At 47.3% G+C, this 15,980-nt stretch overlaps 5 protein-coding genes across 5 annotated transcripts; 2 read left to right on the top strand and 3 right to left on the bottom strand.

Annotated features, from left to right (window-relative positions):
- Positions 1 to 286: 286 nt before the first annotated feature.
- Positions 287 to 2,572, bottom strand: F5891DRAFT_1141084 (uncharacterized protein; the record flags this gene model as incomplete). The annotated part of the gene is made up of 11 exons (XM_041364904.1): positions 287 to 588; positions 644 to 897; positions 949 to 1,072; positions 1,121 to 1,229; positions 1,277 to 1,438; positions 1,491 to 1,605; positions 1,657 to 1,709; positions 1,761 to 1,948; positions 2,000 to 2,044; positions 2,102 to 2,288; positions 2,346 to 2,572. 11 exons carry the CDS (start codon positions 2,570 to 2,572, stop codon positions 586 to 588), a joined length of 1,467 nt encoding a protein of 488 aa, XP_041229415.1. The 3' UTR covers positions 287 to 585.
- Positions 2,573 to 4,574: 2,002 nt separating this feature from the next.
- F5891DRAFT_55660 (cyclin-dependent kinase regulatory subunit) lies at positions 4,575 to 5,459 on the bottom strand. The gene is made up of 3 exons (XM_041372247.1): positions 5,328 to 5,459; positions 5,076 to 5,269; positions 4,575 to 5,018 (listed from the first exon to the last, which is right to left on the bottom strand). The coding sequence occupies exons 1-3, from the start codon at positions 5,372 to 5,374 to the stop codon at positions 4,912 to 4,914; spliced, it is 348 nt and encodes a 115-aa protein (XP_041229414.1). The 5' UTR covers positions 5,375 to 5,459; the 3' UTR covers positions 4,575 to 4,911.
- Positions 5,460 to 5,630: 171 nt separating this feature from the next.
- F5891DRAFT_1208495 (uncharacterized protein) lies at positions 5,631 to 12,153 on the top strand (the record flags this gene model as incomplete). Its single annotated transcript, XM_041369115.1, has 38 exons — positions 5,631 to 5,644; positions 5,702 to 5,751; positions 5,799 to 6,008; positions 6,067 to 6,225; positions 6,282 to 6,349; positions 6,401 to 6,424; positions 6,470 to 6,479; positions 6,530 to 6,642; positions 6,697 to 6,757; positions 6,806 to 6,878; positions 6,936 to 7,028; positions 7,077 to 7,128; positions 7,181 to 7,360; positions 7,415 to 7,586; positions 7,638 to 7,725; positions 7,773 to 7,807; positions 7,858 to 7,970; positions 8,027 to 8,051; positions 8,102 to 8,199; positions 8,251 to 8,266; positions 8,322 to 8,698; positions 8,750 to 8,770; positions 8,817 to 8,864; positions 8,916 to 8,941; positions 8,992 to 9,028; positions 9,078 to 9,167; positions 9,217 to 9,325; positions 9,377 to 9,437; positions 9,488 to 9,565; positions 9,618 to 9,624; positions 9,679 to 9,747; positions 9,797 to 10,062; positions 10,112 to 10,199; positions 10,252 to 10,347; positions 10,392 to 10,663; positions 10,716 to 10,760; positions 10,813 to 11,548; positions 11,596 to 12,153. 38 exons carry the CDS (start codon positions 5,631 to 5,633, stop codon positions 12,088 to 12,090), a joined length of 4,575 nt encoding a protein of 1,524 aa, XP_041229413.1. The 3' UTR covers positions 12,091 to 12,153.
- A 63-nt stretch (positions 12,154 to 12,216) lies between these two features.
- On the bottom strand, positions 12,217 to 13,698 carry F5891DRAFT_946119 (inner membrane protein import complex subunit Tim54-domain-containing protein; the record flags this gene model as incomplete). Its single annotated transcript, XM_041374654.1, has 2 exons — positions 12,217 to 13,290; positions 13,342 to 13,698. The coding sequence occupies 2 exons, from the start codon at positions 13,696 to 13,698 to the stop codon at positions 12,217 to 12,219; spliced, it is 1,431 nt and encodes a 476-aa protein (XP_041229412.1).
- A 119-nt stretch (positions 13,699 to 13,817) lies between these two features.
- On the top strand, positions 13,818 to 15,980 carry F5891DRAFT_55422 (SKIP/SNW domain-containing protein). The gene is made up of 6 exons (XM_041372235.1): positions 13,818 to 13,860; positions 13,910 to 14,061; positions 14,114 to 14,178; positions 14,230 to 14,829; positions 14,893 to 15,743; positions 15,810 to 15,980. The coding sequence occupies exons 1-6, from the start codon at positions 13,844 to 13,846 to the stop codon at positions 15,856 to 15,858; spliced, it is 1,734 nt and encodes a 577-aa protein (XP_041229411.1). The 5' UTR covers positions 13,818 to 13,843; the 3' UTR covers positions 15,859 to 15,980.

Here is a 15,980-nt window from a genome sequence, read left to right as displayed (position 1 = left end):
AATGTAGAGTCGACGGTGTTGGAATACGCCTTTGCAAATGACCTATTAGAACAAAACAAATTTCACACGCTGCAAACATTGTACATGTAAGATTGGAACGCATGACTCGGTTGAAATGAAATGTTGACAAGAGTATTAGGGACGCTCACGGTTACACCTGGGTGCACCCGCACACCCTTGGCAGCGCTTTCCTCCTTACTTACACTGGCGGAGGATTCTGCATTGAGCTGATGTTACTCCTCTTCAAGTGGGGCCGAATACCGTCGAATCCACTCATCAGCCAATGTCAAATATACGAACATCAACATTAGAATGGCCTATATACATGAACATATGTATCAACAGCGCAAAGATACTGGTGCTTGGATCAGACATGACTATGATATCAATACGACTTGTGAGCTCGATGATAGATTGCAACTCCTTCAGTCCATCAATACTGTGTGAAACAAGAAGGTGCGCAAAAATAGCAAGACAAGATATCCGATTGAGAATAGTGTATCGACTTAGAAAAAAAAGACAGTGTACCTATTTGGACGAAAGATTCGAGTAAGGTCTGGCGTCCGATACATCCAGACGCAAAAATTACTGAAAAAGCACATTCTCCTCAGCTCCATCAGCAAGAAATGTCTGGGTCACTCACAAAGTCCCACAGTGTTCCGAATGCAGGAATCCCAGCCTCTTTGCAACCATGTTGGATCTCAAAGTTACCCACATAGTTGGACGTGATGAAGACAACCTCCGCCTGCCACTGGTCGTATACCTCCTTCAAGATCTTCATCGTGGGTGGACGACCACCACGGACTTTGGAGTCCCAAAGAAGGAGACGCTCTGGACCGATGTACCTGTGAATGAGACCACTAATGGTTGGGCCGAATGTCTTCTCTTGATCGGAGCCTAGCAGACGCGTCAATGATGTGCATATGCCTGAGGTTCAGATTGTCGCACCGATCCAAATGAGGTACCAGTAGGGAGATTGAATGCAAGTAGAAAGGGCAGCACCAAGACCAGTTCCAGTGCAGATACGAATTCCACGCTTGTAAAGGGTCGATGTGTTGGAGACACCAGCGAACTGAAAAAAATTGGCAATCTAATCGGAAAATTACTTTGGTCGGTTTACCTTCAGCTCACGAGTCCAGATTTTTCTCGGCGGGTCGCTGACCAGTCTCTTAGTGAAATCGCCTTGCACACCGCAGATCAGGTAGTGATGCTTTGCATGGGTACCCTCGCTGCAAAGAGTTAGCAGTATCGCACGACGACGGCACTAAAAACTTACGAGATGATACCGAAAGCGTGATATTCCTTGACAGCCGAGCGACTGATGCGAGCAAGCAGACCCTGTTGCATACCACGCTCGAAGCGCAGAACAGCGACTTTCGGAGAGGGAAGTTCGACGTCGACGTCGACGTGTCGCGTGCACATCCAAGGCAGAACAATGCTGAAACCGCTGTCACCAACCCAATGGAGAAGTCAGGCAAAGTAGTACTTACAAGATGGACATTCCGACCGTGTACCAGAAAGCTTGCTGTTGGACGACGTATCTTCCGACGTGGTCGAACTTTCCGTCTGCAGTGTCATAGGCATTGGTCACGATGGTGTATACCCCTTCAAAAATTAGTATGGTCGTGAGCTTCTCTACGTTATGGTTGGACGTACAGGTCATGCACAAGGAAGTCCATCCGAAGAGACGGTGATTCAGCTCGAATACGCTGGGTACCGACGTCAAAAGGCGGCGATGAACGACCGAAGAGAATGCTCACTTGTGGTGCGTGTTACGGACCCACGGAAGACCAGCACAGAGGGTGACAAACAGCATGACCGAGGTGATCACCCCGAAGGCAAGTATGGAGTCGTTAAACATATACTTCATCTTGAATTGATGCACGACCATGAGGACTATCCAAGCTACGCCGGAGATTGCACATCCGCTGTGGATACCACCGAGATGCTGCAAAGAAACGTCAGTTCCCTGAAATCACCACGTGGAGTTCAAAGCGACCTGCAAAGTGGAGGTACACGCAAGGCGGAACCATAGAGGGGTCCACTATAATAGAAAACACATCAACGCCGATTAAAAATGTTAAAAATGCATGGCACAGACCTTAGCGAAGAAGGTGTTGACGAACAAATACAAGCAACGGCCGAATATCTCGTTGCGCACAAGAATTGCAACGTTCAAATTACCAAGGACCAGAGCACCAGGATATCTTGCGGCGTATGGCCATTTTCCAGCAATCGCAAAGCCAATTCCAATGAAATTGACTACGAACACGACGGCGAAAAAGCGCCTGAATGAATCAGAAGGGTGAGCATTGGACCACATGTGTTGTCGTATAATACCATACCTGTAAGTATTGTACCAGATGACCCAGAGGACCCACACGGGCGTACTCTTCTTTGTTGATTTGGCAGGGGCTGGCGACGGCTTGGCGACAACATGGAGAGTAACTGGCACATCTTTCTCAAGAGACTGCACTGCGAATACCTCTCTGTCTGCGGCCTTCTTCTTGTGCTTGACGAGATCGGTGAGCTGAGGAGAATGAATATCTAATGTCCCTTTCGAGGCAGACATCACGTGACCCCAAATCGCCAACGTTGTGCGTGGAAGCCTGAGGCCTAAGGCCTAGACATTAAGTTCCTTTTATCATCTCGAGATTGCGGGTCTGCTTTCCATCACTTTTAAAATGAGGTAACTTGTAAGAAAGACTAACTACTATGCTCTTTCCGTGATAATTCGTCACAGCCCTCCGGGCCATCCAGGACCCGTTATCTATTTTACTATTTCTTCCCCTCCGAGTCTTATCTCTTGTCCACCTGCTTGGTTTCGGCGCTACTATATAATTGTCCCACTCACTAGTACTGCAACTGGCATTTGAGTTAAATATTAATTTGGACTCGGATGGATCAACGTGTACTGCAGTCCAACTTACGAACACAATATTTAATTATTTAATAGGCCTGGTCAAATCTAAATTTCGGCCGTCCTCTCTTACGGCGGTCCAACTTTCCTGGTTTGACCGCTAACGCGTTGGTGTATACACCAATTCCTAGTAGACCTTTCCATGCAGGCTCCCTCATTCCTAAATTTTCCCCTAAATTAAAGTCTTTTGAATATGCCAATATAACATATCTCATTAGTACCAAAAGTCCTGCATGCAAAATCGCTTGAATAAATTACTCAAAGTTTGCCCGAGTAAAACAGGCGCCTGGTGGACTATGAATAAAAGGTTTAGGTAGCTAAACTAGTGTACTAACTATATACAGCGAGGATGAGGATAAAGATACTTGGCAATAAAATTCAGATTGGCGTACTAGAACGTCTCGCGGGTAGTGGCCAAGTCAGGAAAGGTTTAGTGAGACCTCAGGGTCCGCGTAAGTAATTTACGAGTCGAATTGACATTGTCATTTCAGAATGGACCAGGCCTTTTAGGATGGTCTTCCCATTGTGCCACGAATGCCGGTGTCCAAACTGTGTTTACTCAGGGTTGTTCTTCGGAACCGAGCAAGGTTCGAATGATAACAGGGTGCGAGAGTGCAGGCCGTATACATTTTGAGAAAATTGCTGAACGGTTTATAGTTGGCTTGCATTCAAGTTTTATTCTGTATATGAAGTAACTTGATGAAAGCTGGTAGACATCTGACCGGGAAGAGATTGCATTAGTGATAGTACGCCGGGACGGGTTGGGGTATACGAGAGCTCAGCGCTCAGCCTGAAAGCGTGCGGCAATCCATACAGAAGTTTCTATGCACCGCAGTGACACGCTGTGGGATTTTCTCGGTTTCAGTCTAGTTTTCCCGAAATAGATGACCCCAGACTCGTAGTACTCAACATGTTCGCTTCAGCTGTAATGTTACAGCCGCATCGCCGAGTGGTAAACCTCAGCAGTCCTGTTATGTAGAGATGCTAGCAATGTATAATCAATTTTGTACTTCCATTGAGAAACAAAGGGAAATATCTCCTGGGCCACTGTGCCGGGGGGCTATTTGCGGCGGGGTACTATGTCATATATTGCAAATTTACACACCTCTTGACAACATCCATTTTTTTGGTTACGGCTTGCTGTGTATATCTCCAGAGCATTCGAGTCGATGCGTATGCATTGTAATAGACAACTTCATTTAAACTGCGTCGAGAGTCGCATGTTACGGTCACAAAGCGACTTATGAATTTGTACATTCAGAATTCGAGCGCAGTGCGCCTACGCCGTATCTGCGAAAGTGTTTTGTTTCATTGAACATAGGAGCATAAAATTCCCTGACTTATCTACAGACTCGCTATCAACAGCATAAAAAGCAACGCAGCGATAGCTAAACCTCCTACCAAAATCTGCGGATCCGGAAACGAAGCTTCAAGCGAAAGATGCCTGAATATTAATGTTCACTGACTGAACTAGCAGATACTGGAGCGCACCTATCAAGCCGATCATTCAACGAAAAAAAGAGCTCAAAGCTGCACGCACGTCAACCATGAGGTACGATAACGCCAGTCTAGTGACATGGATCAAAAGGTTCTTGAAAATCTTTGTAGTGTTTAAACACGAGGAGGATGTGGAATCCCATCATTAACGAGACTGCCGAGTTCACCGAGTCATCAAAGGGCGTTCAATGTCACTTCGGTTTCCCGCTAGTAAGTTGATCGATGATGAATTGCACAAGGTAATAGAGAGCTCTGAAGTGCCGCATACCACAGTATAAGCACGTTCATAGCCTCACTGATAAACCTGAATATCGTGCTAAGTGAGACTACTTGATGGTTTAAGAGGAAGCACCATAACGGACATAAGCCCGGAAATGCCACCGCAAACAATGGATACAATGTATCGGAAACGCACTGGATAATACTGAAGAAACTGCAAAGAAAGCGATGCAAGACAAGCGAAAGAACGAAATGCCGGAGCCAAGAACAGCATGCTACTTTTTCCTCGCATTGGCTTGTCTCGCAGCTGGAGCAGGTTGCGGCTGCGTGGGGAGTCCATAGTTCTTCGCACGACGGAAAAGGAGGACATGTGGCTCTGGGGCTAATTACTTCTTGTCAGGGAATGGCATCCTTGACTTCATTTGAAATGACTACTTGCCATGTACTTCATAGTGCTCCCAGCCGAGGCTCTGAGTAATGCCGATCCCTCTCCACTCCGCTTCCGATAGTAGACGAAGAGTGCCTACTTTGTCGTCAAAGAACTCTTTCGGAACAAGTTTGAGTAGCGGTTTCGGTAGGATGACGTGACGGTATTCATAAAAGTCATCAGAGTAGCGATCAGAATAGTGGATCCTGTATGTCAAAATTAGCCACATGAGCGTATCGTAACAGAAGAAACATTACGGCTAACTTTTCGATATACTCCTCAATCTTGCTGGCAAGTTGGCGATCAGCCATTGAGAAAAAAGGGTATTGAACAGAGAATGAGTTCTAGAAACACGTCTATGAGATAAGTACAACGTTGATCGAGATTCGAGAAAGAGTGTTGTGTGACAGACGTGACAAGATTTGATTTCTGTCCACACGTGCAGTCGCGTTCGTGACATGTCACGCGTAGCTCTCTTGCATCGTATCCATCAACATTGATATCACTAGTACTATCGGCTTAATGCAACAATCTCGCAGGTGGCCTCTGATACACCAGGCATCGGGGATGCTTCCGCCACAGTACGCCATAAATTCCCTTGTATCGACGATACTTACGCTGACGTCGTACTACACTAGACAACACCAACACTATTACGATGATTTTGCTAGGTCTGGGGACGAATTTGGTGAGTATATGCGCCCAAATATTCTTCGAGGATATTATATTTTTTAGACTCTTCTCCGTCTCCACCGGAACGCATCCACAACCGTGCTCGCGCCTTTGCAAGTCATCCGCCAACCAGCCATGCATATTACTCAGGTGCTGCACAACCTTATTGGGAAGACTATAGAAGCGTTACTCCCGAATACGCACCAAGCCCTGCCAATTATACTGTTGTGCAGACCCAGAATCAGGCCCACCATGATGTTCCACAGAGAATTCGTCAGTCTTTTCATGTGCATCGTCGTCCTTTGTTATAATCAACATGGATCCATCTTAGACCACCCATACCAGTACTCTGGAGAAACTCACTATGGAAACTCGAATAAAATTACAAACAACTTCGAGTCTAGTTACGGCATCTTGTGTAATGATAGGCCTGGTGGTCATACGCAACAGAAACCCCAACCAGCGCGGTTGCGCCCTGTTTCCGAACTTCGTAGGAATATTCACCGTTGCCTACTGCTAGTCTCTAACCTTAACTTGGTGGGACAGCGGATATATTTCGCAGCATCTTCAAGTTTGGTGTTTTCAACGCTATTCAGTCGACCTGCTTTGATGCAGTAAGATTTATGAAGCTTCATTCAAATTTCTTCACACTTGATTTTTTTTAGGTACTTCACTCGAATGAGAATATGGTGCGTTATTCTTATCACTTGAGATGTCTCTAAACAGGCGTGTAGGTTATTAGCGGTAGGTGTGGTCATTCTTCTCGACGTACTTCGGGCTTAGCTAGTGTGTAGCGCCCACTGGAAGTGGCAAGACTGTTATTTTTGAATTGAGCATTATCCGCATGGTCACCGATCCTTCGAGCACAAACGAAGCCACTAAATGCGTCTATGTCGCCCCAACCAAGGTAAAGTTGTGTTACTCTTGCACCCACTTGAAGCCGGTTTACAAGTTGATACAGGCCCTCTGTACGGAAAAATACAAGGAATGGAACGCCAAATTTGGCAGTCTGGGGATACCCAGTATGTAATGTATTGTAGTTCAGATATGACGCTCGTTCTAAGAGTTAGGTTGTGAGCTTACGGGCGACACTGTAGTCTTTGGCAAGGGCGTGTGGGGTGATGCCAAGAACGCTAGAATCATGTAAGTCTAACCATCGTATTGTTTGACGATTCTGATGTGTAACCTCGTCTACAAAAGTGTTACTACAGCAAGTTTCCAGTCTGCTCATGGTTTGAAAACACTGCTTACAATATCTCAGGCCGAGAAGTGGGATAGTCTCACAAGGAATTGGTAAAACATTTTTGTTGTGACAGTAGCATACGCTCATCCTCATTTCAGGGATGACCATAGTCGTATATTATCTCAGATCAAACTTTTTCTTGTGGACGAGGTGAGTCTGTTATCGAGATTGCCCCGCTAGAAAATATTTAAGGGTCGGTCAGGTCCACATCCTCAACGAATCTCGCGGCAGCACCCTAGAAGTCGTTGTCTCTCGCATGAAGGCAAGAGGATCTGATGTTAGATTCCTTCTTGTATCGGCAACAGTCCCGAACATCGAAGATGTTGCAAGCTGGATTGGGAGCAATCATGCGTCTAGTGATCATCCCGGTCAAATATTTCAGGTAATCAAATCAAGGCTCGTTTGGTCTTATAGTTCACGCTAATGAACAATACAGTTTGGTGACGAATATCGGCCCTGTAAACTCACTCGGTTTGTTTATGGCGTGGTCAAGCCGAAAGGTCAGAATGACTTCGCATATGCGCATACTCTTGATACCCGCCTATTCGCCATTTTACAACAACACGCCGTTGACAAACCAATCCTCGTATTCTGTCCGACGAGAAAAGGTACGACATCGCGATTACTAGTCACATCTACTACTATCAGGCATTCTGTAGGGACCATCACAACTGCCAGGCAATTGGCTAAAGAATATGAAGAAACCATGAAGGCGAAACAGCTGCTCCCGTGGAGCATGCCCTTGCAGTGAGCGATAAGACATTAAACAAGACAAGATATTCATGAATGGTTAGGATTGATCAGACTTTTCAGGACAAAGATCTCGCTCGTGAGCACTGCACGGTAGGAAATATTGTTACTGGTACTCATCACTTGTAGCTCTGGCTGCTTTGGGAATCGGCGTGCATCATGCTGGACTCACTATCGACGACAGGAAGACCATCGAAGACCTGTATCTGCGTAAAGTATTACGAGTTCTTCTGGCTACGTCGGTGAATACTAGGATCTGTTCTCTCCTCTATTTGAGTGTTACTAATGTTACGCAAAGACTTTAGCGGTCGGAGTCAACTTGCGTAAGGTATTATCCGTCGGTAGTCTTCGGCCACACTGATCCTATTTTCAGCTGCCCATCTGGTCGTCATAAAGGGCGTTAAACTATATCAGAATGGCGAATCCAAAGAGTACTCGGATCTCGACGTTATGCAGATGATGGGACGAGCGGTGCGCACTCAATCTACGACCTGTTTATCAGTTCTGATGTTGTGATGATAGGGTCGCCCACAATTTGGTACCTATTTTTTCATCCTGCACTTTTTTGTTGACGTTTCTCGTCCTGCACTCAGATACTGAAGGAGTTGCTATCATTTTATGTGAAACTGAACTCGAGAGGAAATATCGCGATCTCGTTCAGGGTACCACACCTCTGGAGAGTAGTCTGCACACAAATTTGACCGAGCACCTAAACTCTGAAATTGGTCTGGGAACTATTTCCGACGTCAAGACAGCACAGGAATGGCTTCTCCGCTCATTCCTCTATCGCCGAATACAAAAGAATCCACAGCACTATAATATCGGAAAAGACGACCGCCAGTCTTGGCAGGACAAGGTGGACAGCATTGTGATGGACAGTATCGAGCAGCTACGGGAAACCGAGTTGGTCACCTATTCACCGCGCAATGGAGAGCTGAGTTCTACTGAATTTGGCGATATTATGAGCAGGGTGAAGTGTTTTCTCTGCTGTGTGTGGCACACAATCTGACAGCCTATGAAGTTCTACATTCGTCGTGGGACGGTGAGATTTTCGCGCCATTTAACAGCACGTTCCTGATCATGAATAGATGAAGGCAATCTTGGACCTCTCTCCAACTGCATCTTTGCGCGATATTGTAAGCTAATGGGCATTCTTCAGCGATGATCTAATGGAATCATGGTGACAGCTTGAGATGATATCCACCTCGGAGGAGTAAGTTTTAACAGCTAGTTTGACCTCACCGCACGAACTGTTTTATAAAGATTATCCGACCTCAAATTACGAAGTGGTGAAAAGCAGGTAAGGAATGTGAAGCATGAATGTTATTGCTGAGGTCCACCATTTTTAGGTATATGAGAAAATCAGGCGCCATAATGATATTCGGTTCGCAGTCAAAAAAATTCAAGGCACGAGTGACAAAGTGTTCTTGCTTATGCAGGTAGCTGTTGTATTCACACCTGCCTGTGCTTCAAATGACGTCCTTGAAGGCGGTTTTAGGCGGTCTACCCTTGAATAGTGCCGAATACAGAAACGGAGAGAGTCAACCATGCCTTGAGGCATTATCGGTTTTTCGTCACGTTAGCCGGATTGCCATAAGTAAAGTTTCCTCTCTAAAGTTGCATTAATTCCTCGACCTGAACATCCCAGCGGTTGCGGAAGTTGCCATCATAAAGAAGAACGGAGCGCAAGTGAAGCACGGACTGGAATTGTACGTTTGCTGTGGCTGGGAGCTTTAGATGGCTGAAAAGAATCGTCTAGAGTGCGTTGTCTCCATGCCAAGGCATGGGAAGATAGACCGATTGTCCTGAAACAATTAGAATATATCGGCGAAAAATCGTCAGTGAATTACTTTGCCTTTCCATGTGCTCTACTCACATCGGTCCTGCAGAATCAAGGTAGAGATCTGAAACAACTCATCTTAATCGGACTACAAGCACCAGCATAAGTAGATATTGGCCGAGAATCACATAACCTCAATTCCCAAGTTACGAAGCACCAGCCCATTGAGACTCGAAGAGGTGAACCCTCGTAACTGGGCGATACTATAACAAGCTAACTTCCAGCTAGCTCCTGAATCGCAGATCCCCCTTTGGTTCTGAAGTTTTGTTGGCTGCTAACGAGCTACCGAGTTACTTCCTCACCTTGACGGAAGTAAAGGTTTCACCTAGCGATGGGAAATGTCCAGTAGATATCGAACTCTCCGTTGAATGTGGCCTCCTCTTGGACAAGAGAGCTTCTAAGGGGTCCAAGAAACACAAGAGGGGTGGATTCGATATGACAACTCTTCTCACCATTACCTCCGACTTCGTTTTCATTGACTTTCGCCGTATCTCGTGAGTTTTATACTATCAATGTGGAGTGTCACTAAAATCAATGCCTCAGGACGAAGGTATTGAGGGAAAGGAAATCCTTCGTAATCAACGCGCAGCTTACCAGACCGAGTCAGACCATCAACGTCTCGATCTCTTCAGTCAGCAGGGAGTACTAATATCGCGAGCATATTGGCTAATTCATACAATTAGGATAAGATCGCTGGGGTTACCGTAACTGAGAGCTTCAAGCCTTCCTTACCCACAAACAGATATCCAACGCTTAATACTCGCCCAATGACTTCTTTGGTAAGCAAAATGCAGATCGCATTACATGGACTCACTTCTCGAAGGAAATGGATTTGGAAGGGCTGGAAGATGTTGCCGACTTTTGGGACATGGGGCCTGATGACGATGACGAATTGAATCTCCCCATTAAAGATCTCACTCGACCCCGTAGCCCGCTGCAAAGCAACACATCAGCACAAAAGAGTATCAACCCTCACAAAGAGAAGACATTGAAATCTGTCTCGCGTCCTACAGTGAAGGGGGATGATCTGAGTACAGCCAATACGCCCGTGCAGGACGGCGCACAGCCTAAAAAACGCTCAGACGGGAAATATGAGTGAGTCGTTTCTATTGTTATCTGGTTGCTTAACGCCGACATAAAATCACAGCTGTAATCACACCTGCAAGGATAAATCTGCTTGCCGTCACTTTTGGTGAGTTTTTTCTTGCCTAGGCAGTTTCCTGCTGACGAGAAGTGCGCGATAGTTGCCGTGACGGGCTCACAGAACCTTCTCGCATCCCAAGAAAGAACACAAAGCCCGGCCATCTGCTGAGTTCAAAGAAAGCTCACAACTCCTCCATCGACCTGTCATCTACTGGGCCCAACAGTCGCGTTACCGCTCCGCTTGGCGACGTCTCAATCCCCAAGCGACAAAAGACAACCAAACGTGATCTAGTTCTTGAGCAACGCAACTCGCTTCATACAGGTGCTGATGTCAATGGAAAGTTGGGGCTCTCTGAAGGTCAACGGCTGAAACAAGATGCCTCAGCACTTTCGTCAAGGAAACGAAAACCAGCCCCAAACTTTGATATCGAGCTCGTCACCTTGAAGTGCTCACAGTCACCGCCCTCCTCTAAGGACATACTTAGTGACTCACAATCAGATGACGACCTCGCGAATATTTATGAGCTTCTGTGCGAAGGAAAGGATGTTCGCTCGAAGGATCACTCGAGCTCAGAGAATGGTGCGCTAGTTCGAGATGACGATTTTAACGACACCGCGATGGATGCTCTCTCCCTGACTCCCCCTCCGACTCGCAAACGGGTATGCGACCCTCTGCCTCCCGATAGCTCACCCCCTCGGAAGCGTCTGAAGAGCAATAACGCGTCATACAGGCCTTACTCCCCGAGACAGGAATCAGCGAACGACGACCGTCATACGAAACGCTTCAAATCTGACCTCAAGCTCTTCGGTTCCCCCTCTGCCCTACTGGCTGCAGAGGTAAAACGTTAAAAATGCTCTTCGTCAACTGACCCCAATTATTCTAGGAGGGCGATATTCCTGTCCAATCCACAATTTCCCATTCGCTCTTTCTTGCAGGATCCTCCAGTGTTGAGGTTGACATCCAATCACTATCCAAGGTCTCCCGGCAACAGCCTTCTGATGACTTCTTCTTTGATGAATCTTACTTTGACATCCTGCCGGAGCCTCAACAAGCAGTGGAACCTTCTCTCCGTGAGGATGAAAAGAAGACTGGGGCGTATATTCGAGCCACAGGAATCGCACGTTCTGGCGCGGAGCTTCAGGCTACATCGCAATGTCTCCAACCTAGCAAACCCCAGCCACAATTTGATATACAAAACAATACGACCAACCAGCCTTACCCTCCTCCAGTCTCCTTCAGGCGAACCTCAAACCCTGTCGACCCTGCCATCGGGAATCAGCGAAGGAACCAAGAGATAAAAACTAAACACGCGGCCGATGTTGATGTCCTTGCTGAATTCGAAAGCTGGTTGGAGAGTGGTGCAGTTGTCATTGTATAATAATGAATTGTTATGTGTGATGGGTAGAACCTTTGTAACGTATGGGTACTTGCTGTAAGATTATTTGTATGGGGTCAATTGAGTGGATGTCAGTCAGCGGCTTGGCGCTAGCTCCTGGGTCACGTATCAACCAACGTCGTCTGCTCGAGGCTCGTCAAAAACCTGCAGGGCGTCGGCAAATCGTTCGTCCCATTGCACAAGCTGACCGGGTTTCACGGTTTCCCAACCAGCCTCGTCGCCACGCCATCTCATCTCCTTCTTCAATCGTTCTGCACGGAGCTCTACTTCCGTTGGCGGGGGATGACTATCCTCCTCCTTCGTAGGGGCTCGAGTGCCTCGTGCTAATGCACGTGCAGTTGCTAGCTTTGCGGGCAGTGCGTCGTAGTAAGTTTTGCGCGCTTTCTCTGTTTCAGACGGTGTATAAGCACCATCATAGTAGGATTCGGCAGGAAGTTCGAAATCAAGGTCTCCTCCTTGACGTCCGTCCAATTGTGACTCCTGAATTTCTGAAGCAGTGTTTGCTGCTGCGAATGGTCGCACGTGACTCATTATCAGAGAGTAAGCTGCTTCAGAACCAGCGCGGACTTTATGCCGCTCATTGAAGAATCCCCATAACATATTAGGAACCTGTCTGAAGCCAATGTAATTTGTGAAGGGGACGAGAAGAAGCGTTGGCAGGGTTGGTATAGTCGATGGTGGCGTGTCTAAATGTGCAGGAATGTTTGAAGTATATTGCGTGGATTTTGTTGGGCTTGAAGAAGGCATCTGCAAAGGGAATAATACCGCGTTCTGCGAAGGTAGAAGGCGCGAACGGGTTGGTAAGGGCTCCCCATCTACTACCTCGGGATCTATAACAGGTTCCTCTGGCTCATCAAATCGGCCATCCGACGCCAGCTCCTGTGCGAGCATGTCTTCCCTGTCAACGCGATCCATGCTCTCCGTCCAACCGCGTTTGAGCCCCGACATGAACTCTTTCAATGTGTGCCGGCCGACGAGGACGATGCCGCCCTCGAGTTCTCGCTTGCGTTTTTGTTCGAGAGTTGGCTGGTTAGGCAAAGGCACTGGACTATGTGATGGAGGTTCGACACCAGCGTCAATGCGTCGACGAGTCTTAATCTCGTCCGCAATGCGGTTGGCGAGGTCACCACTTCGGCGCCCCGAAATCATCTCATAGTCAACGGCAGCTGCTACAAAAATCGGCTACAGATAGACATAGTGAGCGTGTTTCAAATTCAAATACATAGTACGCACCTTGACGTACTTCCTGAAAAATTTCAAGCTCTTATCATGGTCCTCGTCTCCGGGCCATTTCGCGCCGTATACGATGACCTTGCGCGGCAGGTCTGTAGTACCCAATGGTTCTTTGGCAAGATGCTCGACGCGTGAGGAATAATCTGCACGTATACGTCTACACTCTCTGCGGTCATAAACATAGTATGCGACGATAGAGGTGGTCACCGAGAGGAATATGAGCCAGTTCCGAGACGGAAGTTTGGGACGCTTGTCGAACCATGATGGTGGAATTCCAGTGTATTCGAAAGCTGCTCTTACGCCGGACTTTTGCACTTGGCTAGGTTTTGGCGCAGAATCAACATTTTGTGAGCTCATGCCCGTGCTACTGCTATGTAGCTATGTATCGAGCCGTGCTATATCTGTTACAACCAAAAAAATACTGCTACACCTGCCGCCACAAACAAAGATAAACAAAACTCGTAGTGTCCGTAAGCAATTGAATTGAACGATCATCTCTGCTATGGCTGCCCTCGCTGCGTAAGTTACTTCGTGAATAATAATTGATAATGCTGACATTTTAGTGCAGTCTACTTCCACTACCCGCGTATGCCCCAGTTGTTTCAGATGATGAAGAAGAAGTTCCTCAGCCTGCTCCGTCTCAATCTGTGATCACTCGTACACCAATACCGCCATACGGCCAACGAGTGGGATGGAAGCCGCTAAAATCAGAGGACTTCGGTACGTATACATCTTCATCTCATGATTATGAGCTTCCTGAGCTTTTATGCAGGAGATGGTGGTTCATATCCCGAATGTCATGTTGCACAATATCCATTAGACCTCGGGCGGAAGAAGGCGAGTGCTTTTTCATGCTTCTGCACTGGTTTACTAAGTCTACACCTTAAGACGGCCGCAGGCAATACTCTTGCTCTTCAAGTCGATAGCGAAGGCAATGTTCGTTATGACGTTATTGCTCACCAAGGCCAACGTTCTGGCAAATATATTCAGTCCCAATTCAAAGACCTTGTCCCTATCGCTCATCGAAAAGACCTCACGGATGAACAGCGGACGATGGAGCGCCCTTCTGAGGAGGAAGTTCAAGCCACTGCGGATAAAACCCGGGCCGCTCTTGAGCAACTTGTTTCCGGAAAGATCAAGGCTGCACAACCGAAGCATGTCCCGGATGCGCAGGGGAAGACGACATATATACGATACACACCCGGCCAGCAGAACGGGGGTGACAATGGCGCGCTTAAGCAGAGGATTATCAAAATGTCAGAGGTTGTGGAAGATCCGATGGAGCCGCCGAGGTTTAAGCATAAGAAGATCCCCAGGGGACCACCCAGTCCGCCCCCTCCTGTACTGCGGAGTCCACCAAGGAAGGCGACGGCGGCAGAGCAGAAGGAGTGGATGATCCCACCGTGTATATCCAATTGGAAGAACAACAAAGGTTTTACTATCCCACTCGATAAACGGTTGGCTGCAGACGGTCGGGGTCTTCAAGATGTCAGTAGTACTATCTCTCTTGATTTCAGGCTAATATTTTTGATTTTTTGTTTAATTTTACAGGTTCACATCAACGATAATTTTGCCAAGTTCTCAGAAGCATTGTTTGTCGCAGACAGGCATGCTCGTGAAGAAGTTCGGCAACGTGCACTCATGCAGCAAAAGCTTGCACAAAAAGAGAAAGAATCCAAAGAGGAAAACCTCCGCATGCTTGCACAGCGCGCCCGCCAAGAGCGCAGTGGTGTTGCACCTTCCCGACCAACGGCAGAATCTCGGGCTGCAGTCACGTCAACTCTTGCTGGCTATGGCAGCGGCAGTGAATCTTCTGCATCGGACGCTGAACCGGAAGATTCAGAAGAACAGGAAGCTCGCAAACTCCGCGACGAAATGCGTGCCGAGAAACGTCGTGAACGCGAACGCGAAATGCGGATGTCGAACATGGGCGCCGAGCAGCGTGCCAAGATGCTTGCACGGCAACAAAATCGTGATATCTCAGAGAAAATTGCGCTCGGTCTTGCCAAGCCGACCATGTCGAAAGAGAGCATGCTGGATTCAAGGCTGTTCAACCAGGAGTCGCTCAGTGGTTCGTTTGCAGATGAAGACAACTACAACTTGTACGATCGGCCGTTGTTCCACGGCTCGACAGCGGCAGCGGCGATATACAAGGCTAGGGGTAATATTGCAGAAGGCAACGACGACTCATTCGGTGGTGGGACCGAGGAAGGTATCGGTAAGGCTCTCGACAACGATCGATTTGGTCTTGGGAAGGCACGTGTTGGGTTTGAGGGAGCTGAGGATCAAGAAGTCCGTGAAGGACCTGTACAATTTGAGAAGGATACAGGGGACGTCTTCGGTCTGGATAAATTCTTGGATGAGGCAAAGTCTGGGAAAAAACGAGGTCTTGACACCGATGTGTGAGTAGGGCGCTGCACTGCTGTTGATGGTGTACTGACTTGTGTTTATTTTTGGTCTCGCTGCAGTGGTGGGTCGCGGAAACGACAACAACTGGAAAAGGCGTCCGACTTTTAGGCACTTGTATTCTATCGTTGTTATTCTATGTATCCTAGTATTCGCGGTTTGCTTCGCAGTTTGCATGGATCGTGCATTTATATATTCATTTCTCTTCCATTATAACTTAAAATCTATTATCG

This window comes from Suillus fuscotomentosus, assembly GCF_016647785.1.
Source record: "Suillus fuscotomentosus strain FC203 chromosome Unknown F5891scaffold_11, whole genome shotgun sequence".
Lineage (NCBI taxonomy): Eukaryota > Fungi > Basidiomycota > Agaricomycetes > Boletales > Suillaceae > Suillus > Suillus fuscotomentosus.
Note: the sequence above shows the minus strand (reverse complement) of the source record. Positions and strands in the feature narration are given on the sequence as shown.